The 23,576-nt window shown below is 40.8% G+C and overlaps 2 protein-coding genes and 1 long non-coding RNA gene across 5 annotated transcripts in view; 1 reads left to right on the forward strand and 2 right to left on the reverse strand.

The window, feature by feature from the left end:
* pkd1a (polycystic kidney disease 1a) overlaps positions 1-10,264 on the reverse strand; it is a 66,715-nt gene extending 56,451 nt beyond the window's left edge. For both annotated transcript variants that reach the window (XM_089007347.1, XM_089007346.1), the window contains exons 1-4: positions 9,767-10,264; positions 1,803-1,874; positions 1,654-1,722; positions 631-702 (exon numbers count right to left, since the gene is read on the reverse strand). In XM_089007347.1, the coding sequence (XP_088863473.1) occupies positions 631-702; positions 1,654-1,722; positions 1,803-1,874; positions 9,767-10,044 (491 nt within the window). In that variant the 5' untranslated portion in view covers positions 10,045-10,264. The remainder of the gene's footprint in view (positions 1-630; positions 703-1,653; positions 1,723-1,802; positions 1,875-9,766) is intronic.
* Positions 10,265-13,064: 2,800 nt separating this feature from the next.
* sstr5 (somatostatin receptor 5) lies at positions 13,065-22,227 on the forward strand. Its single transcript, XM_089005707.1, has 5 exons — positions 13,065-14,462; positions 16,519-16,659; positions 17,862-18,134; positions 19,197-19,343; positions 20,339-22,227. The coding sequence occupies exons 1-5, from the start codon at positions 13,932-13,934 to the stop codon at positions 20,528-20,530; spliced, it is 1,284 nt and encodes a 427-aa protein (XP_088861833.1). The 5' UTR covers positions 13,065-13,931; the 3' UTR covers positions 20,531-22,227.
* On the reverse strand, positions 14,371-23,331 carry LOC148893022 (uncharacterized). 2 transcript variants are annotated; one of them, XR_016116172.1, is made up of 3 exons: positions 23,309-23,331; positions 15,743-16,036; positions 14,371-14,508 (listed from the first exon to the last, which is right to left on the reverse strand). It is a non-coding gene; the product is annotated as an uncharacterized LOC148893022 (long non-coding RNA). The 2 variants fall into 2 exon arrangements; XR_016116173.1 differs by lacking the exon at positions 23,309-23,331 and adding an exon at positions 17,856-17,972 and having other exon boundaries at positions 15,743-15,914.
* Between the last annotated feature and the right edge of the window lie 245 nt (positions 23,332-23,576).

A 23,576-nucleotide genomic window follows, 5' to 3' on the forward strand; every position in this document is an offset into this window, starting at 1 on the left:
GAAGAAGAAGAAGAAGTAGAAGAACAAGAAGAAGAACAAGAACAAGTAGAAGAACTACATGAATAAGAAGAACAAGAAGAAGAAGAACAAGAACAAGAACAAGAACAAGAAAAAGAAGAAGTAGAAGTAGAAGTAGAAGAACAAGTCGAAGAAGTCGAAGAAGTACATGAATAGGAAGAACAAGAAGAACAATATCAAGAAGAAGAACAAGAACAAGAAGAAGAACAAGAACAAGAGGAACAAGAAGAAGAAGAAGAAGAAGAAGAACAAGAACAAAAACAAGAAGAAGAAGAAGAAGAAGAAGAAGAAGAAGAAGAAGTAGAAGAACAAGTCGAAGAAGTCGAAGAAGTACATGAATAAGAAGAACAAGAAGAACAATAACAAGAACAAGAACAAGAAGAATAAGAACAAGAAGAACAACAAGAAGAAGAAGAAGAACAAGAGGAACAAGAACAAGTACAAGAAGAAGAAGAAGAAGAAGAACAATAACAAGAACAAGAACAAGAAGAATAAGAACAAGAGGAACAAGAACAAGTACAAGAAGAAGAAGAAGAAGAAGAAGAAGAAGAAGTATGCATTTCTACGTCAAACACCTGACAGCTAACACACAACAAAATGGTGGTTACTTACATGAGTGTTAAATTGCACAAGTTGTCGCATATTCTTTCTTCTATCTTTGTGATTTGGTTGTTGCTCAAGTCACTGATAAGAAATAACAACACACAAAAAAAAAACACAATCAATGTTGACTCATTGGGAACATTTCATTTCTATGTAGTTTAGTAACCTTAAAACTACACAAAATATACCTTATTTTATGTATAATAAATGTGCTATTGTATTATAATTAAAGAAATATACGGTACTGTATAATAAAGTGGTTTTATTGACCTTTGTGATGGTCGTTGATGGCTTGATGGAATGGATAGCTTGTTGCTTAAAGTGTCTCAAGGAGCTCTAGGTTGTACATCTAGGACGTTGTGATATTGCAACAGACGCAAGCAGACACACTAGAAACATCATAAATAGCTGGTTCCCTAGCTTGTCTTTTCATTTCAAATTGTACTCATGACTAGTGCGGGTCATTTGTGGAGCCTGATTGATGGGATATTTTAACCTTGCAGTCTACACTCTGCCTTTGAACTATCAAAGTTGAAACAAGTCCAAATTTTACTGTTTTCTATCCATTTTCTCACTCTCTCTCTGAAGTCTGCATGTGTCTTTAATGTTTAAACCACCTCCCCTCACCGCTGCGTTCTTGACCAATCACGTGACTTTAACCGACGACTGTGGGCGGGGAATAGAGGACCAAAACAAGCCGGCTGCCATTTTCTTGTTAGGAGAACGAGCATCACTCATTGTGGCAGCTCCGTGTGTATCCCAAAAAATAGTTCGGATACCAAGGTAAATTTTTCATAAAAAAAACGTTAAGTTTGTAAACCGAAAAGTTCGTAAGCCAAGGGGTTCGTAATCCGAGGTATATTCTTTCAAAATAAAATGCTGAGCAAGTTTCCTTCATTGGCTTAGCTGTCAGGAGTGTATTGTAATATAACTTTCTTTTTCTTAGAAGTTGTTGGAAGCCCCTGCTTTATGCAAATCATCTTATTGATTTTTTTTTTTTTTGTTGATATGATCAATTGACAGCGTACTCACAGGACAGACAAAGGCCCACAGCAGAATACTCCTCTAGGTAGAAGTACAATTCTGTTACCTTGTAGATATCTGTAAAAAAATGGAGAGCGATATGATTGGCCAAACGGTGCGTCGATGACATTGCTGGAAAAAACATCGTCTGTACTCACAGTTCTCGAAGACCGGGGAGTCGATTTAGGAGGCTTGTATCAAGTGAGGAGATATGATTCTTGGAAAGATCTCTGTGGATAAATACATCATAATAATATTCATAATCATAAAAAGAATACATTTTATTTAAAGACCAAAACAAGCCGGCTGCCATTTTCTTTTAGGAGAACGGGCTCGTTCGCGAACGAGTGTGTATCCCAAAAAATCGTTTGTATGCCAAGGTTAAAATTTTCATAAATGTAACGTTCGTAAAGCGAAACGTTCATAAGCCAAGGGGGTTCGTAAACCGAGGTATCACCGTATCACCTCCGGGGGTATAAAAACAATCCTGCAAATGAGAGTTTGAGTGTATGATTATGCAGCCCTTTGCTCACTCTCTTTCTAGTGTGTGTGAAAGCGAACAGGACGGCCATTCCCAAAAGGAAACATCTGTACATTCCAGACTGGCTGTGTAAGAAAGATGGAGAGCAAGAGAGCCTTCTCCTCTGCTAAAGTCATCAGCAGATAAAACGAGGGAGCACAAAGACGCGTGATCTACGAGATGATAGTTTGCACATTAGGCTAAGTACAGTGATACCTCGGCTTACAAAATTAATTGGTTCCCAGAAGGAGTGTGTAAGGCAAAAAGTGTGTATTCCAAACATTAATTTCACATAGGCAACCATTAAAATGAGAATAATTCGTTCCCATGCCCCCATAAAACATCATTTTCTACTAAATAAGACTTAAAGCTACACAAAACCTTATTTTATGTATAATATTTTATGTATAATAAATGCGCTATGGTATTATAATTAAAGAAATAAACTGTACTGTATCATTGATTATTATTATTGTTATTATTATCATTATTTACTTCAGAACTGTAAAATGAATGAGTTTTTGTGCAGTTTCTTACTCTGGCGCGTGTGGCTGCTCCTGCTCACCCACAGAAAAATTGTTCCTGTGACTGTAAAGTGACCTTGTGAGTTTTGAAAGGCGCATTGAAATGAAATGTATTATTATTGTATTATTGTATGTATTAGCTGGTTCCCTTGCTTGTCTTTTCATTTCAAATTGCACAGATGGCTTGTGCGGGTTATTTGTGGAGCCTGATTGATGGGATATTTTAACCTTGCAGTCTATACTCTAACTATCAATCAACACTGTCAACACTGAACTATCAATAAAGTTGAAACGAGTCCACATTTCACTGTGTTTTCAATCCATTTTCTCACCATTTCACTTTTGTTTTTTTTCCACTTTTGTTTTTTTGTTTCAAGCTTTGTCATCGCCCTTTTGTGCGTGTGTGTTTCTGTTTCTGTAATCCCACCCCCGATCACTGCTGCGTGTCCTTCTGTGTCTACCACGTATCTTGTCCAATCACGCGCGGCTTTAACCGAAGACCGGGCGGCGGGGAATAGAGGAGCAAAAAAAAGCCGGCTCGTTCGCGAATGACACATCACTCCGTGTGTTTCCCGAAAAATAGTTTGTATGCCAAGATTATATTCTGGCAAATTTAACATTCGTAAGGCGTAAAGTTCGTTAGCTAAAGCGCTCGTAAGCCGAGGTGTCACTGTAACTCTCTCCGCAGCAGGTGGACGCGTTGGAATTCCCTCCAAACAAGTAACGTTCTTTCTCCACGCTTCTGTTGGTGGTAGGCGAGACTTCTCGGATTGGGACGTCAACAGAGTGTGTGTTTATCATGGCCGTATAACATGACCTTCACCATGTCTTAACAGCAACAGGCTCCTGTTCTCTCTGCTACCTTTAGGCACACGTGGCTTTAATTAGGCCTACGCACGCACGCACGCACGTACGCGGCGGAGACGCACTTGAGCTATAGTGCTGCTCACAAACACCCACAGCTCACATATGGTTCTGTTTTACTAACGGTGTGGCCAATGATCTAACCACTCCTTATATGGCCTGTCTGGTGCCACATATTCTGAGCTGGTGGATGGCCCTCACACACACACACACACACACACACACACACACACACACACACACACACACACACACACACACACACACACGTGCATGCACACAATCACACACACATTCCTGTTTCACCGGTTCCGTGAGGTCCGGATAACTTCAAATAACGAGTGAGGACCACCGTTGCTGATAAATTTAGAGAACTAGTGTTACATTTGAACACTAAATGTCACCTCATTTCCCACTTCTTTAAAAACGAAGAAATAAAAAGTGGACTTGAAACTGAAATAACAGCAGGAGTGAGGACTCTGAATGGGTACACTCAAAGTCCTCACCCCTGTGGTGAATTCGGTTAAAATATCTTTTTGTGGTATGAACTTTTTCCTCTCATTAACCACACACACACAAACATTCCTGTTTCAATGGTTTTGTGAGGTCCGTATAACTCCAGATAAGGAGTGAGGACCACCATTGCTGAGAAGTTTAGAGAAGAACTAGTATGACATATGAACACTAAATGTCACCACATTTCCCACTTCAACTTCTTTAAAAACAAAGAAATAAAAAGTGGACTTGAAACTGAAATAACAGCAGGAGTGAGGACTCTGAATGGGTACACTCAAAGTCCTCACCCCTGTGGTGAATTTGGTTAAAATATCTTTTTGTGGTATGAACTTTTTCCTCTCATTAACCACGCACACATACACACATAAACACACACAGTGAGTAAAAAGTGTGTGTATCCGGGTGAAATGAAAATACACACCCAAAAATCATTTTGGGTGAATTTGTGAGGACCTCTCTGAAACTTTACCAGATGCATATATAGCCCTATAGAAGCCTTCAGAATGAAAAACTTAAGAGGACCGTCCAAAAGGTCCTCACTTGTCCAAAATGTCCTCACTACGTATGGTAAAACGTCAAATATAGCTACATGCGGTGGAATCTTTGTCAAATGCGCTCAGTAGAAGTCATTTGAAGTGATTTTACAAATGATGGACGCAACTTGTCCGGAGGTGTCGGTTGTCCTTTAAAGCAGCAGGAAGACGGAAAACGAAGCAAAATGGTGAGGCAGTAGCAAAGAGAGAGAAGGATGGATGAAAGTGACCACAGAGCAGTCTGTATTTAGTGGGTTAGTGGCACGCTGGTCTCGCGCCACTTTCGGAGACTGTGACCACTCTGCCACCCCCGATGCAAGAAAATCGGATCTTTTATATGAGCAGAAGTGCGGCACATATTCAAGACTTGTGGCTTTTTCTTCTTTTTAATCTCTCCCGTTCATGTCGCCAGAAAAAATAAATAAATCTGTGTATCTTTTCCACTGTTCATATTATTTCCTGTGGGTGTGTGTTTTAGTGTTTTAGTGTTTCAGTGTGCAAATGTGTGCGTGTGTGTGTGTGTGTGTTTGTATGACTAGTCTTGTAAGGACCACTGCTAACATTTTAGAATAATAACAATAATAATAATAATACATTTCATTTCTAAGCGCCTTTCAAAACTCTCAAGGTCACTTTACAGTCACAGGATAGGTTTTTCAGTGGGTGAGCAGTCGCAGCCAGCGTTCACTCAACCCGGAAGTAACTCAAATAGATAGAAAACTAGCTAGCTGGCTAATGGATAGCTAATAGATAGCCAGATACCCAACAGCTAGATAGCTCGACAACTAAACGCCAGCCAGCTAGACAGTTATTAGCTAGCTTATGGATAGCTAATAAATAGCTAATAGATAGCCGGATACCCAACAGCTAGACAGCTAATAGCTAGCCAGCTAGACAACTAATAGCTAGCTAATGGATAGTTAATAAATCGCTAACAGCCAGCCAGCCAGATAGACAGCCAACAGCCAGCCAGCTAAACAGCTAATAGCTAGCTAATGGATAGCTAATAAATCGCTAACAGCCAGCCATCTAGACAGCCAGCAGCCAGCCAGCTAGAAAGCTAATAGGTAGCTAATGGATAGCTAGTAAATTGCTAACAGCCAGCCAGCTAGACAGCCAACAGCCAGCCAGCTAGACAGCTAACAGCTAGCTAATGGTGAGCTCATAAATCGCTAACAGCCATTCAGCTAGACAGCCAACAGCCAGCCAGATAGCTAATGGATAGCTAATAAATAGCTAATAAATAGCCAGATAGCCAACAGCTAGACAGCTAACAGCCAGCCAGCTAGATAGCTAATAGCCAGCTAATGGTGAGCTAATAAATCGCTAACAGCCATCCAGCTAGACAGCCAACAGCCAGCCAGATAGCTAATGGATAGCTAATAAATAGCCAGATAGCCAACAGCTAGACAGCTAACAGCCTGCCAACTAGCTAATGGATAGAAAATGCAAAGAATTTAGTATTGAGTTCTCGTCTGCTTGGGGTGGAACGAGGAAGATGAAGATGAAGATGAAAAAGCTTTGGTTTAAAATGTCTCGATGTTAAATTCAAGCAGCTGGTTGGGTCACAAACACGATTCGCTCCTCCAGGACATTTTGTCCACTTTTTCCAGCTGCTGCTTTCTGCGTTGTCTGATATCCAGCTGGAAGACATTGGGCAGCTGTGTGCAGCACTTTAACACATTCACTCAAATAAAGCCTTACACACACACACATAAACACACACACACACACACACACACACACACACACACACACACACACACACACACACACACACACACACACACACACACACACACACACAGTGACCTCTGAAACTTTAACAGATGCATATATAGACCCTCTAGAAGCCTTTGTGAGGACCGGCCAAAAGGTCCTCACTTGTCAAAAATGTCCTCATTACGTATGGTATAAAGCTAGCTAGCTACCTAGCTGGCGATCTATTTGCTATCGATTTGCTATCTAGCTATCTTTGCTATCCATTTGCTATTGATTAGCTAGCTACCTAGCTATCTATATTGATAGCTATCTATCGAGCTAGCTAGCGAGCAATCATACTAAATAGTTACGTGGACCGTGAGCGGTCGGTGTCCAACTTCTAGCTATCTCGCTATCTAGCTATATATCGAGCTATCCAGGTAGCTATCTATCTCGCTAGCTATGTATCTAGCTAGCTAACTAGATATATCTAGCTGGCGAACTACCTTCCTACCTATCTGGCTAGATGGATATCTATCTAGCTAGATCGATAGCTAGCAAGCATGCTAAATAGTTATGCTGCCCCCGAACGGTCGGCGTCCAACTTCTAGCTATCTATCTATCTCTCTCTCTCTCCATCCATCTATCTAACTAGCTAGCTAGATATATCTAGCTAGCTACCTATCGAGCTAGATAGCTATCAAGCTAATAGACATCTGATGGATAGTTATGTAACTCGGATAGAAAGCTGGCTAGCTAATAGAAAGCTAACAGATAGCTAGCTAGGCCTTCACTCAACCCGGAAGTAACCCAGATAGAAAGCTAGCTAGCTAATAGATAGCTAATAATACATTTGATTTATACATGAGTCATGATGATACATGATGGCATGATTACTGCACTGTCTGCATTTCATTGACTGGTGTCATAAATAACTATTGCCATGGTAACACAAACTCCCTCACAGACACTCAATATTTGTGTTCAGAGTGCGCTTGCCTGAGTGTGTGTGTATATGTGTGCGAGTGTGTGTGTGCGTGCATGCATGAGTGCGAAGCTGATTGTGATGATAACCTTATCAGAAGGGGTGGACGTACAGTGTGTGTTTGCGTGTATGTATCGTTGCTATGGTAACCTTACAAAGTATTCTTGACCACAGTGGAATTAATAATAGGTATGAGTCCAAGCGGCCTATTTTTGGTCTCTGCGCAAATCTAATACAAAACGCAGTCAAAACTCCGCGCATAGGTGGAGTTTTTAGTATTTTGCTAGATTTAACTCACTGTATTTATTCGAGTATAACGCGACTGGTGCGCGTTATAAACGAGGCCTGGGGAAAAAAATAGCATCTATATTTAATGCTTTATCCCGTCCAGGAGGGGGCAGCATTTCCATGGCTATTCTGTTGTTAAGGTGCTCTTCAGTTTTGATTTTCAGAAAGACCCGGATGACCCCATTCCTTTATTTTTTTTTTAGCATTTCTTTAGCTACGCTTCATTTCCCTTCCTCACCTCGCCCACACTGAAACGTGAGTTAAGCATTGCTGTTTTGCACAATTACCAATATCCAGCGGAAGGTTTAAATATTAAAGAGACAGGCAGACTACAGAGAGAGTGAGAAAATGGATCTCAACTTTGACTGCAAGGTTCAAATTCCCATCAATCCGGCTCCACAAATAACCCGCACAAGCCATCTGTACACTTGATGCAAAAAGCTATCAACCCAGCTAAACAGAACACAATTGATGATGAACTAGGTAAAATTATCACCGAGAAAGCACGGCGACTTCGCTCGGATATTGTCAAGAGGCAATCTGGAAGTTCGTCATCCATTGATGATTTCAAGGCTAGCCATGGATGTTTGGTTCGAGAACTTTAAGTGTCGTACAGGGATTCATAGTGTCATTCGTCATGGTGAGGCAGCCAGTTCTGACGATAAAGCTTCCAAAGCTTACAAGGAATCATTCCTCAAGATGGTGGAAGAAGAAAGCTACGTTCCTCATCAAGTTTTTAATGCTGAGGAAACCGGTCACTCCATTCCATCAAGCCATCAACAACCATCACAAAGGTCAATAAAACCACTTTATTTTACACTACAACTTCTTTCTTTCATTATAATACCATAGCACATTTATTATACATAAAATAAGGTATATTTGGTGTTGTTTTTAGAAAATTAGAAAGTAGAAAGTGATGTTTTATGGGGACCTGGGAACGGATTATTGTCATTTTAATGGTTTCCTGTGAGAAATTAATGTTTGGGATACACACTTTTCGCCTTACACACTGTCTGGGAACCAATTAAGTTGGTAAGCCAAGATATCACTGTAATTTGAAGAAAGTGATGAAAGATCAGAAGACTTCACCCTTTGACATGGTGAATGAAGTTTCTATATCATGCTCCAAGTACAAATGAAATGAAAGTAGAAGATTTTGAAAGGAAATAAATAATTGACAACATGTGTCTTACATCTGCTCAGAACAGAATGTTCTTGATGCAAGCGGCACTAGAAGAGAGCAGCAAGCAAGCAAACGGATCCACACACCACTAAAGTCCAGTTCCACTTTTCTGGTGACTCGTTTCACTCTCAAGTACCGCTAGACGACACATTCATGTACGCCAAGGAAATACCTACGTCATGAACTCTAATAGAGGGGTCAGTCTCTCTCTCTCTCTCTCTCTCTCTCTCTCTCTCTGTGTCTCTGTCACTCAACCCGAAAGTAACTCAAACAGATAGAAAGCTATCTTGGTAGCTAATAGCTAGCTAGATAAATAGATAGCCAGCGAGATTGCAAATAGAGAGCTAGTCAGCTAGATAGCTAGCCAGATAGCTAGCAATCAGAGAGATAATAATAATAATAATAATAATAATAATAATAGTAATAATAATACATTTTATTTCTAGCGCCTCTCAAGGCTCTCAAGTACACTTTACAGTCACAGCTAGATAGCTAGCCAGGTAGATAGCAAATAGAGTGATAATAATGATGATAGTAATCATAATAATAATAATAATAATAATAATAATAATAATAATAATAATAAGAAGAAGAAGAAGAAGAAGAAGAAGAAGAAGAAGAAGAAGAAGAAGAAGAAGAAGAAGAAGAAGAAATTTTATTTCAAGCACCTTTCAAAGCTCTCAAGGACACTTTACAGTCACAGCTAGATAGCTAGCTAGCAAGATAATAATAATAATAATAATAATAATAATACATTTTATTTCAAGCGCCTTTCAAAGCTCTCAAGGACACTTTACAGTCAGATAGCACGGATTATTCTCATTTTAATGGTTTCCTATGGGATTTTTTTTTGGGGGGATACACACTTTTCGCCTTACACACTCTGTCTGGAAACTAATTAAGTTAGTAAACCAAGGTATCAGTGTAATATAAAAAAAAAAAAAAGAATTCCGACATGAAATCAAAGGCAACGCTATGTAAAACGTGTTGATGAACTGGACTCACAGCACAGTGGTAAGCGAAGGGATCTCCGCCGCTCCGGGTGCCCTTTCCAGGCCGACGTTGGAGCAGTTGACCGCGCAGCCCTGCTGGGGCCCTGCCGCCATGCAGCTGCAGTTAACGGGACAAGGCGCGCAGCTCCTGCCGGCGGCCATCTGCGAGCAGAGGCTCCAAGGCTCCAAGCAACATAAAGCCACCAGAAAGCTGGAGAACAAGTAGAAGCTGGTCCCGCCGACGCCATGTTTTCGCTTGGTCACTACAGTCGCTCCATTTCCACAAGGCATAGCTCACATCTCACACACATCTCATCGCATCTGATGGTCGCAAGTTCTCGCAGGCTGGAAAGGACCAAAGTAAACAGCGTTTTTTTTAGCATGTGAGAGGAAACGCGATTGAATTGAAAAAAGAAAGGATCCGTTTTTGAAACGAAGTCGACTGCAAACTTTTTTTTCCTCGCTTTTCCTCGTTCCGTTGAAAAAAAAACTAACGGAGCGTCTCCGGGAATCTTTCCCCTGACGAAAAAAAAGAAAAAAAAAGTTTTGGGAACTTCCTTCTTCTCCTCCTCCTTCTCCTCCTCCTTTTTCGACATTGTGCAGTTGTACAAACTAGTGATGTGTCGTTCGCGAACGAGCCGGATCTCTGAAGTGAACGAAGAGAGCCGGTTCCTAACAATGAGCCGGAAATGGGAGACATTTTTATAATCATCATCATCATCATAATACATTTCATTTCTAAGCGCCTTTCAAAACTCTCAAGTTTTCAAGAATATAGGACCAAGCTAGCTAACTTTCTACATATTTGAGTTATTCAACTATCTAGCTATCTATGAGCTAGCTAGCTAACTATCTATTTGAGTTACTTCCACGTTGAGTGACTGCTGGCGCGTGTGGCTGCCGCTGCTCACCCGCAGAAAAACGTATCCTGAAAATGACCTTGAGAGTTTTGAAAGGAGCTAATAAATCAAATGTATTATTATTATATTATTGTTCTTATTATCATGTTAGCTATTTGCTATGTATAAATGAAACGTATTATTATTATTATTATTACTGCATCAATTCACTAGCTGGCTAGCTTTCTATCTATTTGAGTTACTTCCGGGTTGAGTGAACACTGGCGCGTGTGGCTGCAGCTGCTCACCCGCAGAAAAAAAAATATCCTGTGACTGTAAAGTGGCCTTGAAAGTTATGAAAGGCGCTTATAAATGAAATGTATTATTATATTATTATTATTAGCTCTGGCTGGCTAGCTACCGATCTGGCTAGCCATCTATTCACTATCTAGCTAGCTGGCTTGCTATCTAGTTATCTGGCTGGCTAACTACCTGGCTGGCTAGCTATCTATTCACTATCTAGCTAGCTGGCTTGCTATCTAGCTAGGTATCTGTTGGCTATCTTACTCCTGAAACATATGACACATTTTGTATTTTTCTGGGTCCAGTCTTGGGTGAGCGAAAGTCAAAATGAGCGAAGCTTCTGTTTGGTTATGGGGAGGGTCCATCTTCAGGGTCTAGGCAGGAAAACAGCACTTACTGAGGCCACTAGATGTGTTATTGTAGGGCTACAGGAAGGAGGAGGGCTCCACTCAAGGAGGCTCTGTAGATGCACAAGTACGAAGGCAAAGGAAAGGGGCTGCAAGATAAAGCAAAACAACTACTGCATTTGTCAAGAATGTCCAAAAAAATAAGAACATAACATGAACTCATTTACAGATAACATCTATTTATATTACGTCTGTGTAAGCTCTCGGTCGTACAGGAGTGGTCCATCGATGAAAAGGTTTCTCCGGACGTTTCGCTTCTCATCCAAGAAGCTTCGTCAGCAAACTAAAGTCTTACTGGTAGTTTCGGCCTTATATATATATATATATATATATATATATATATATATATATATATATATATCCCTACTGTCCAGACATGGCGGTGCCGGACTCTGCTATGATTTGTCCCTGCTCTCAGGTTGGGCGGAGCAGAGGACTATTCCCTTGAGGCTACACTGATTACTTCTATTGTCCTGACTGATTACTTCTATTTTCCTGCCCGAGTATGGGGTCTACGACTGGTCTGATTTCCCCATTTGCTCTGGTATCATCTCATCAGCATAACTAAAAAGCATATTAGTACATAGCATATTAGGACATTAGCATATTAGCATTACAGCATATTAGCATTATAGCATAACAAAGCCTATGTGATATATGCAGTCTGTTAATGATCGTAATAACGATCCAAATTAAACCTCACCCCACCATGGCGATTTAGTGAAGGGTTTTGCTGTTTTATGAAAATAGTAGCTTCTTTTACTCCCCTTTCAAACCATCTATTTTCTTTCGCTAAGATTTTAACCTCATTGTCGTCAAATGAGTGGTTGCTAGCTTTGAGGTGCATATGGACTGCAGATTGAGGCCCACTAGTATTATCCCTGCGATGTTGATAGTCTTTTTTTTTAGAATTTGTTTATTCTCCCCAATGTATTGCTCTTTACAATCTTCATTTTTACAATGTGAATGAACGACATTATTTTGTTTTTCATTTGGCAGACTTAGCGCAACCAAAAGATAGGCTGCAAAAGAAGTCAAAGAAGCTAGTTTCATTTATTCTCATTTTAATGGTTTCCTATGGGAAATGAATATTTGGAATACACACTTTTCACCTTACACACACTTTCTGGGAACCAATTAAGTTTGTAAGCTAAGGTATCACTGTATACACAAAATGCCATTCTCCTCTTCTTTCCCTTCCTTCTTGAAGAAACATCAACTCCAATTGTTTGTCATTGATGTCGGTCTATTTGCGTAAAACAGTCAACATCTGGTGTTTCCATTCAAGTCCTTGGGTTGGAAAATTGGAAAAACATTAAAAAAAAGTGCCCACGGGACAATAATGTCTCTTGACAGGTCAGTAAGGTCAAACCTTCCGTCATGTGATGGTTTCGCTACAGGGGATTGTTGTGGAGACAGGCACGTCATTCCCAGGCGCTTTCTCTACAACCTACCCGATCCTCACAAATTCACCCAAAATGTTTTTTTGGTGTGTATTTTCATTTCACTCGGATACACACACTTTTTACTCACTGTGTGCGTTTCTGTATGTGTGTGTGCGTGTGTTTAACGAGAGGAAAAAGTTCATACCACAAAAAGTCAAATTATATTTTAACCTTGTATGTCATGCATATTAGCATGATTAGCATAATATTTTAAAGTTGTATGTCATGCATATTAGCATATTTGACAATAAAGATGACTTTGATGTTATTATTATTATAGGCTATCTATTAGCTATTTCTTAGCTAGCTAGCTTTCTATTTGAGTCACTTCCAGGTTGAGTGAACACTGCGCGTGTGGCTGCCGCTGCTCACCCACAGAAAAAAAACGATCCTGTGACTGTGAAGTGACCGTGAGTTTTGAAAGGCGCTTTTAAATGAAATTTATTATTCTTATTCTTATTATGACCGTAATTTCATCTGTGCTGTATATCATGCATATTAGCATATTTGACGATAAAGCTGACTTTGACTTTATTATTATTATTATAGGCTATCTATTAGCTAGCTTTCTATCTATTTGAGTTACTTCCGGGTTGAGTGAACACTGGCGCGTGTGGCTCCCGCTGCTCACCCGCAGAAAAACCGATCCTGTGACTGTGAAGTGACCTTGAGTGTTTTGAAAGGCGCTTATAAGTGAAATGTATTATTATTATTATTATTTCCTTTTTTTTCGTGTTTGTGACGAATCTACTGACGTGAATCACAGTGAATTTGAGTGCAACGTGACCTCATCAAAAATCAAAAAATTCAAGTTCTGTCGCAGGTAAAAAAAAAAAAATCGACAGTGAATGAATGTAACCTTGACTCACAGCCGAAGCAGCGTCAGTCGTCATTTTTGTCAAGGAGGGAAAACATGGTTGGTGGCAGCTCACCATCCATTTTTATTATGTTTTTTTTTTTTTTTGCTTCCAAGAAGATACTCGACGGCACCTTCGTTTTTATCATTAAGTACATGGCGTTTGCCTTTTTTTTGGAAGGCTTTCCAGATTACGACCATCGTGCGCGTAATAGAAACCAAACCGAGAGAGTTTCTTTTCTTGCCCTTTTGAGAACTTGGTGAGATTTTAAAAAAGTGTACGTTAAAGTTAGCAACAAAAAAAATTAAAGAAAAGAAAAACTCGACGATGGAACAAGCGGATATACTCAATTGTTCTTCTCCAACTTTTACCCTCGTCAACAACGGTTCCTCCGACGAGTTCGCGCAAAGTGTTCCCTTCCGCGGGAGCAGCACTTTAATAACCGCGGTTATCTCCATCGCGGTCTTCTTGATCGGATTAGCCGGCAACACTTTAGCCATCTTCGTGGTGCTCCGTTACGCCACCATGAAAACGGTGACCAACATCTACATCCTCAACTTGGCGATCGCCGACGAACTGTACATTCTCGGACTGCCTTTCGTCACCACGCAGAATGTGCTCTCCTACTGGCCATTTGGATCTTTCCCGTGTCGGCTCGTTATGACCGCGGACTCCATGAACCAGTTCACGTCGATATTCTGTCTCACCGTCATGTCCGTTGATCGCTACCTGGCCGTCGTGCATCCCATCGGGGGATCCAAATGGAGGCACCCGCGCGTGGCCAAGGCGGTGAGCGCGGCGGTGTGGGCTCTCTCGTTCGTGGTGGTTCTACCTGTCGTCATCTTCTCGGATGTGCAGGCACGTATCATTTGTAGACGAGCACATGTTGGCTTGTGGCTCATTCCTTTAATCATAATCATCATCATCATCCATTTCATTTCTAAGCGGCTTTCAAAACTCTCAAGCTCACTTTACAGTCACAGGATAAATTTGTTCTGTGGGTGAGCAGCGGCAGCCACACGCGCTAGCGTTCACTCAACCCAGAAGTAAATAAAATAGATAGCAAGCTAGCTAGCGAATAGATTGCTAATAGCTAGCGAATAGATTGCTAATAGCTAGCAAGCAAATAGCTAGCCATTAGCCAGCGAGTAGATAGCCATTAGCCAGCGTAAAGTGTCTATGAGAGCCCTGAAAGACTTAAAATGAAATGTAGCATTATCATTATTATTATCATTATTACTATTATCATTATTATTATAGCTAATAGCTAGCCATTAGCCAATGAATAGATAGCCATTAGCCAGCGAATAGATAGCCATTAGCCAGCGTATAGAGAGCCATTAGCCAGCGAATAGATAGCTATTAGCTAGAGAATAGATAGCCATTACCCTGCGAATAGTTATCTTTATATATATATATATACAGTAAAGTCTCGTTATATCGATATCGGTTATATCGATAGTACCGCTTATTACGATACTATTTCTATGAACGCAAAATTACATGCGCGCAGGGTTGGATATATCGATAGTCCCAGTTATATCGATATTTTTTCGGACTCCCGAGAATATCGATATAACGAGACTTTACTGTAATTAAAAAGATCAAAACAATACTTGTTACAATGCATCAATTGAATGGCAAATGCACTGCTCACTCCTCCTTAACCACCTGGGAGCAGTATAAGGCAGACAGTTATATTGCCCATTGATTTTTTTCTTACCTCTTTTCAGTTCAGTCCGGTGGTGGATCCATCCATCCATCCATCCATCCATGCATCCATCCATCCATCCATGCATCCATCCATCCATCCATGCATGCACTACCGCTTATCTGGGGCTGGGTCACTTAGCATATTTAGGAGAGAAGCCCTGACTTGGCACCCAAAAAAACTACTTTCGAGCTAATGGAAGGGGAGGGGGGGGGGGGGGTTACATTCAATCCCATACTGTATTTTTGAATCCAATTGAATCAGAATCATATTTATTGTTCCTGTCCCACTCAAAACTGCAGTTGTAACTCCTATCCTGAAAAAATCTGGTTCTAATCCCAATGATTACAATAACTTGCGTTTTTTCATCTTCCATTCATCTCTAAAATTCTTGAAAAAATGGTTGCGTCCCAGCTTCCACTCTCACCTCAGAAGCTCCCAGTCACGTCCATGACCTGCTCCGTTACAGCCGTTGTTGTCAGAGATGTTTGATCGGACACTGTGGACAAAGACTCAAACCCAGAAAGATTTGTCTTTACTGCCGGCAGGAGACACAGCCATTCGTGACAGACGCCTGGATTCTGCTGCCCTCTGTGAAGCTATTTATTGAGAGTATATGCAAATTTAAGTGATACATTAGTAAAACATAGTTTTCTTGATTAGAATACCACGCAACTGGGTGTTCGAAGCACGAACAGCTGTAAGCAATAAAACATTGTATCTTCCATGAACTGATAAATTTGTAACCTGCCTAAAGAGCTCTTCCTGTGAAGGAGTTTCAAGTCGTAAATTGCTTCGGTGATAAAGGAGTTTCCCAAGTCCTAAATTCTGTCCAAGGCCAGATGAAGATGACAGTTTAACTTGCTGTGTCTGTCGACCTCAGATTGACCCCAGGTTGTCTGTGCTTGTGTATTCGAGTCACACATGTTGACTAAGCATATAACAGCATGAAATTTGAAAATATGATAACTTCTTATTCTGTCTAATCTCTATCAGTTGTGCAAAATTGCAAAAAGGCACGATCCAGTTCTATTTGGGTTACTGTTTAGAGAGTTAATGGCGACGAGGGAAGAAGCAGTTTCAAAGTCTGCTGGATTTGGTGTATCAAAAAATTAAAAAGTGATGACTAACCATGATTTTCTTTTATCCCTGTTGGCCAGGTAAGCCACTGTACAGCTAACTGTTTCTGAAATGTCCCTTTAGGACACATTCAACTCTTGCAACATGATCTGGCCAGAGCCAAAAGACATGTGGTCAACAGCCTTCATTCTCTACACCACCACGGTGGGCTTCCTTGTGCCCTTGCTCATCATCTGCCTCTGCTACCTGCTGATAGTCATCAAGGTGTGTGTCATTGTTAGCATGCGTATGCATGTACCGGGATGCATCTGGGCTGCGCCCTTGCGCCATTTACGCATTTTGACAGTCACTGGCGCAACTTTGTGCCAGCACCTGCGCAAGTCTATTACGATTAGCCCATATTGCGACATGATCTGCGCCACATATGACATACAGTGATACCTCGCTTTACGAACCCCTTGGCTTACAAACTTTTCGGTTTACCAACGATAAATTTATAGCAATGTTACCTTGGCATACAAACTATTTTTCAGGATACACACGGAGCGCCACAATGAGTGATGTGTCGTTCGGGAACGAGCCCCTTGTCCTAACAAGAAAATGGCAGCCGACTGTTTTTGTCCTCTATTCCCCGTCCCCAGTCATCGGTTAAAGCCACGTGATTGGTCAAGAACGCAGCAGTGGGAGGGGGTGGGTTTAAACATTAAAGAGAAAGGCAGACGAAAGAGAGAGAGAGTGAGAAAATGGATAGAAAACTGTGAAATTTGGACTTGTTTCAACTTTGATAGTTCAAAAGCAGAGTGTAGACTGCAAGGATAAAATATCCCATCAATCAGGCCATCTGTACACTTGATGCAAAAAGCTATTAACCCAGCTAAACAGAACACAATTGATGAGGAACTAGGTAAAATTATCCCACAGCAAGCACCTACAAGGGATCATTCCTCAAGATGGTGAAAGAAGAAGGCTACGGTCCTCATCAAGTGTTTAATGCTGATGAAACTGGCCACTCCATTCCATCAAGCCATCAATGACCATCACAAAGGTAAATAAAATGACTTTATTATACAGTACAGTTTATTTATTTCATTATAATATCATAACACATTTATTATCCATAAAATATGGTATATTTTGTGTAGTTTTAAGGCTTAGAAAAGTAGAAAATTCTGTTTTATGGGGAACGGATTATTTTCATTTTAATGGTTTCCTATGGGAAATTAATTTTTGGGATACACACTTTTCGCCATACACACTCTGTCTGGGAACCAATTGAGTTCTTAAGCCAAGGTATCACTGTACTTCGGCAATCTAGTTAAATCGCGCCCATCAATTTTAAAATTTGGCCCCCTTTTCAGAAACAAGGGATCCAAATGGCCCCATTTTTTTTTACCGTCTAAGATGCATCCGTGCATTTATCAGTTCATGTTTATCGTGTTCCTCCATGGGTCTTTATTTACCTGAAGGTGAAGTCCTCGGGAGTGCGGGCGGGCTTTACCTCGCGGCGACGTTCTGAGCGTAAGGTGACACGGATGGTGGTGATTATCGTGGTGGTGTTTGTACTCTGCTGGTTGCCGTTCTTCATCATCAACAATATCAACCTGGTGGTTATCATCCCCGAGTCCAGTGCCACCGCAGGAATATACTTCTTTGCAGTCATCCTGTCATATGCCAACTCCTGCGCCAACCCTCTTCTTTATGGTTTCCTCTGTGATAACTTCAAACAGAGCTTCAGAAAGGTACGTGAAATTCATCTTCTCGAATCTTTTATGTCGAAACTGGAGCTTTGTTATTTACATGGGACCAATGGGAATAATGAAAACCTCATATCGTTGATGCTCAATTAAAGGACAACTGACACCATTTTTTTTGTTTCCTCACTGACGTCAGAAAAACGTTTTATAGCATCTAAAATAGCCAAAACGTGCAGGCTGATATTTTTGGTCAAATGCAAAACACCAATAAAAATGAAGTGTCCCAAATCTGCCACAAAATGAGATCGAAACTGGGGAGATTCAGAAAGTCCCGCCCCCTTGGTTGTGACGTCACGCCAGGAAATTCCTTCAAAAACTGCCTTGCTCCAGAATCAAAACAATTGCTTCATAGAGTTCAGATTCGGAGAAGATGCTTTCTTGTTGTTGCTATCTGGCTATCTATTAGCTATTTATTAGCTATCCATTAGCTAGCTGGCTAGCTATTAGCTGGATGTCAAACAAATGATAATTTATATGAAGTGCAACATCCTGCTTTACCGGATACTGGATGCTTCACTAAATCGCCATGGTGGGGTGAGGTTCAATTTGGATCGTTCCTACAACCGATTTCTTAGGCAACATAGGCTTAGTTATGCTGATGAGGTGATACCAGATCAAATGGGACAAACAGGCCAGTCGTAGACCCCATACTCAGGCAGGACAATAGAAGAAATCAGTCAGGACAATAGAAGTAATGAGTGTAGCCGCAGGGAGTCGTCCTCTGCTCCGACCAACCTGAGAGCAGGGACCAATGATAGAGTCTGGCACCGCCACGTCTGGACAGTAGGGATATATATGTAGGGCCAAAACTACCAGCAAAAGATTTTAGTTCGCTGACGAAGCCTCTTGGATAAGAAGCGAAACGGCCGACACCTTCAAATTTGTACAGATGACGGCTGAAGAAACCTTGTCATCGATGGACCACTCCTGTACGACCGAGAGCTTACACAGACGCACAGATTGGTGCAGTCAATGCCAGGACTTCTGTTGCGATATTTGAGGCATCTGTGAGGTTGAATGATTAACACTCTTGTTATGGGTCCGCAGGTGCTATGTCTGAAGAGATTCAGGTGCAATGCCAATGGCGTCGATGACGGTAAACCTAGCGCTCGCCATGTGGTGAGGTCAATGCCTACCGAATGTGCACCTTATTCTCCTAAACATCAGGTGTCGTACCACCCCCAAAGCAGCCAGGTATGCTAATGGCAGTGTCTGAAATAATGTCTGCTCGGACGCCCGGATTTATTCAATAAAGCAAACGTTTGAATCAAGATATCGAAATCTGAATAAATTATTCCAATTTCGAAATCTTTGTTCGGTTTAGAAATGTTTGAATTTCGGGTCGTTTGCCAATTTGCATACTCGGCACGGCAACCAATTAGAAGCCTGCTTCGTACATCCAGACTTGCCCAAGTGTTATAAGGCCGTGCATTTGCATATATTTTTCCAAAGTAGCTGCACAGAACCTTGGCTTACCAACTTTTCGGTTTACGAACGTTGAATTTATGAAAATTTTACCTTGGCATATGAACTATTTTTCGGGATACACACGGAGCTGCAACAAAATGGCAGCCGGCTTGTTTTGGTCCTCTATTCCCCGCCCCCAATCGTCGGTTAAGCTGGTTATTCGGTTATACAGTACAGTTTATTTGTTTAATTACAATACCATAGCACATTTATTATACATAAAATAAGGTATATTGTGTAGTTTTAAGCCTTATTTTGTTAAAAATTATGTTTAATGGCGACAGTGGAACAGATTATTTTCATTTTACTGGTTTCCTATGGGAAATCAATGTTTGGAATACACACCTTTCGCCTTACACACACTTTCTCGGAACCAGTTAAGTTTGTAAGCCAAGGTATCACTGTAACTAGTTTTCTAATCTGGAGTCAACAATATTCTATCTATATCACTCTTATTGTGGTTTACTTACGACAATTTGATATTTTGGTTGGGACTTAATAATAATACATTTTTATTTTATTTTTTGTCCGGGTAAGCAGCGGCAGCCATTTGCGCCACCGTTCACTCTACAAGCATCATGGCACTTGCTTGATTGGCTTTCGCGGGCCGAATAAATTGATGGTCTTGACTTTGATACCTGTGTTTTAAAGGATTAGCATAGCATGTCGTGATCGTCCGTTATAAGGCTCCAATGACATTGTCTCTGTTCTCCTTATCGAAGATCTTTCCTCAGCCTTCAGGCTTCCAGATTTCTCACACCGCTGCCGACTTGCACTGCTGCGTCTCGACACGTAAGCAGTCTACCTCCACGCTCCCACAATCCCCCGGCGCCACGACAATTACAGCTACCTCCACGACCAATGCGACTGAAATCCCCACTATTAGCATGATAACAGCAACTGCCGCTTCTTAGGGAATCTGACCTCTTGCGGAGGGGCGCATTCATGCCTCATTTAGCTGGCTACCTAGCTAGCTATCTGTTTGCTATCTATTAGGTAGCTAGCTGGTTATCTAGCTAGCTATATATTTGATATATATAAGGTACAGTGATACCTCGGTTTACAAACCCCTTGGTTTACGAACTTTTCGGGTTACGAACGTTAACTTTCTGAACATTTTACCTTGGCATACAAACTTTTTTCGGGATACACACGGAGCTGCCTCAATGAGTGATTTGTCGTTCGCGAACGAGCCTGTTCTTCTCACAACAAAATGGCAGCCCTGTTTTTGTGTGTCTATTGCCGACCCCAGTCTTCGGTAAAAGCAACGTGATTGGTCAAGAACTCAGCAGTGAGGGGGGGGGGGTTACAGATAAAGAGAGAGTGAAGCCGTTCACCAAAAAGAAAATGGCTGCCGACCTTTTTTGTCCTCTATTCCCCACCCCCAGTCTTCGGTTAAAGCCACGTGATTGGTCAAGAATGCAGCAGTGACAGGAGGTGGTTTAAACATGAAAGAGACAGGCAGACGACAGTGAGAGAGTTTCAACTTTGCTTCAAAAGCAGTGTGTAGACTGCAAGGTTAAAATATCCCATCAATCAGGCTCCACAAATAACCCGCACAAGCCATCTGTACACTTGATGCAAAAAGCTATCAACCCAGCTAAACAGAACACAACTGATGAGGAACAAGGTAAAATGATGGCAGAGAAAGCACCTGCAAGGATCATTCCTCAAGATGGTAAAAGAAGAAGGCTACGTTCCTCATCAAGTGTTTGATGCTGACAAACTCCATTCCATCAAGCCATCAACGACCATCACAAAGGTAAATAAAACAACTTTATTATACAGTACAGTTTATTTCTTTAATTATAATCCCATCACATTTATTATACATAAAATAAGGTATACTTTGTGTAGTTTTAAGGCTTAGAAAATTAGAAGGTAGAAAAGTATGTTTTATGCGGACCTGGGAACGGATTATTCTCATTTTAATGGTTTCCCATGGGAAATTATTTTTTGGGATACACACTTTTCGCCTTACACACTCTGTCTGGGAAACAATTAAGTTCGTAAGCCGAGGTATCACTGTACTGATGTTTTCTTTTGTATAATTGTCAAGGGGCTTTTCTGTTTTTGATTTGTTATGTAATTGTGATGAATGTAATGCATTTGCTGTTATGTTTCCTTGTGGATAACATTTCTATTTTTAAGTTGCTCCTTGTTATTTGGGGTACAGATCGTGAGTTGACTGTGTTTATTCGTGTAATTCATACACTGCATACAGCCAAGGTATTACTGTATGATGTTATACAAGAACAAACAATCTTCAGAAAACCATTTTATTTGTAATGTATTTACTGTGTACGGTACAGGACACCTAAATGCATTCTATTTATTGATCGTGTTATTGTTATTTTCTTCATTTATTTGAAATGAAAAGTTTTGGTGATACATTTTGCCTTGGTAGCGTCACATATTAAACATGCTGTGGAATGCATGCAAGCCTGTCACTGATTTTGTGAGACAAATTGTATCGAACTTGGCTGCCCTGATATCGCTTCACTTATTTTCAAAAACTTAAATAGTAACTTAAATAGATAGAAATCTAGCCAGCTATTGGATAGCGAATAGATTCCCAAACAGCCAACAGCTAGCCAGCCAGATAGCTTACAGTCAGCTGTACAGCTAATAGCTAGCAATCTAACGGATAGCAAATAAATAGTGAATATAGATCTCCAGATAGCCAACAGCTAGCCCGCCAGACAGCTTACAGTCAGCTAGACAGCTAATAGCTCGCTAGTTAGCTAGCCAATGGATAGCAAATAAATTGTGAATTAGCCAACAGCTAGCCAGCCAGACAGCTTACAGCCAGCCAGAAAGCTTACAGTCAGCTGTACAGATAATAATAATAATAATAATAATAATAATAATAATAATAATAATAATAATAATACATTTGATTTCTAAGAGCCTTTCAAAACTCTCAAGGACACTTAACAGGCACTGGAGTAGCTAGCTAGCTAGCTAATTGGTAGCAAATAAATAGCGAATATAGATAGCCAGATAGCCAACAGCTAGCCAGCCATACAGCTTACAATCAGCTAGACAGCTAATAGCTAGCTAGCCACCTACCTAGCTAGCTAATGGATAGCAAATAAATAGTGAATATATATCTCCAGATAGCCAACAGCTAGCCAGCCAGACAGCTTACAGTCAGCTAGACAGCTAATAGCTAGCTACCTAGCTAAATGACCTTCGCATCTCTCATCTTCTCTCTGAAGGATTCTTGGAGTTCAATATATTCTCCTCACTGATTCACATCCTGAGTGACGTGATGTAATGACATATTTAGCTTTCATCGCTAAACTTGCAGCATTGCCTCACTGGGCAATAGGTTAAATCATCCATCCATCCACTCTGGAGCCTTTCTGCCATCAGGTCAATGTTATTGATTGAGAAATCCGTCAACTCTTCAAAATCTCTCATGGCTGCGCTTTCAATCACAGCATCGACTGGGAAGGGATCAAAGTTAATGAGCCGTGAGTCAGCCTCATTTTAAGTCATTCGAGAAAAGAACGTTGACATGAGCGCTTGCTGAAGACGTAGGAGAGTGCAGCACAACCAACTAAACACAGAAGTCTTTAGGATCGGACACTGTGGACAAAGACTCGAACCCAGAAAGATTGTCTTTTACTGCCGGCAGGAGACGCACGAACGGCTGTAAGCAATAAAACATTGTCTTTTCTATGAACTGATAAATTTGTAACCTGGCTAATGAGCTCTTCCTGTGAAGGAGTTTCAAGTCGTAAATTGCTCCTGTGATAAAGGAGTTTCCCAAGTCCTAAATTCTGTCCAAGGCCAGATCTCCTAGATGAAGATGACGGTTTAACAAGCTGTGTCTGTTGACCTCAGATTGGCCCCTATTATTATTATTATTATTATTATTATTATTAGTAGTAGTAGTAGTAGTAGTAGTAGTAGTAGTATTTAGTAAGATCATGGTATGACAATGAATGCAAA

The sequence above is a fragment of the Hippocampus bargibanti genome, linkage group LG10 (assembly GCF_051943395.1).
Source record: "Hippocampus bargibanti isolate YZ-2025 linkage group LG10, ASM5194339v1, whole genome shotgun sequence".
Taxonomy (NCBI): domain Eukaryota; kingdom Metazoa; phylum Chordata; class Actinopteri; order Syngnathiformes; family Syngnathidae; genus Hippocampus; species Hippocampus bargibanti.

Excerpts from the sequence above, each read along its gene's own strand:
- sstr5 (XM_089005707.1), top strand. The coding sequence starts at position 13,932 with ATGGAACAAGCGGATATACTCAATTGTTCTTCTCCAACTTTTACCCTC. Across the intron at positions 18,135-19,196 it reads TCAAACAGAGCTTCAGAAAG|GTGCTATGTCTGAAGAGATT; the intron begins GTACGTGAAATT and ends ATGGGTCCGCAG. Across the intron at positions 19,344-20,338 it reads ACCACCCCCAAAGCAGCCAG|ATCTTTCCTCAGCCTTCAGG; the intron begins GTATGCTAATGG and ends TCCTTATCGAAG.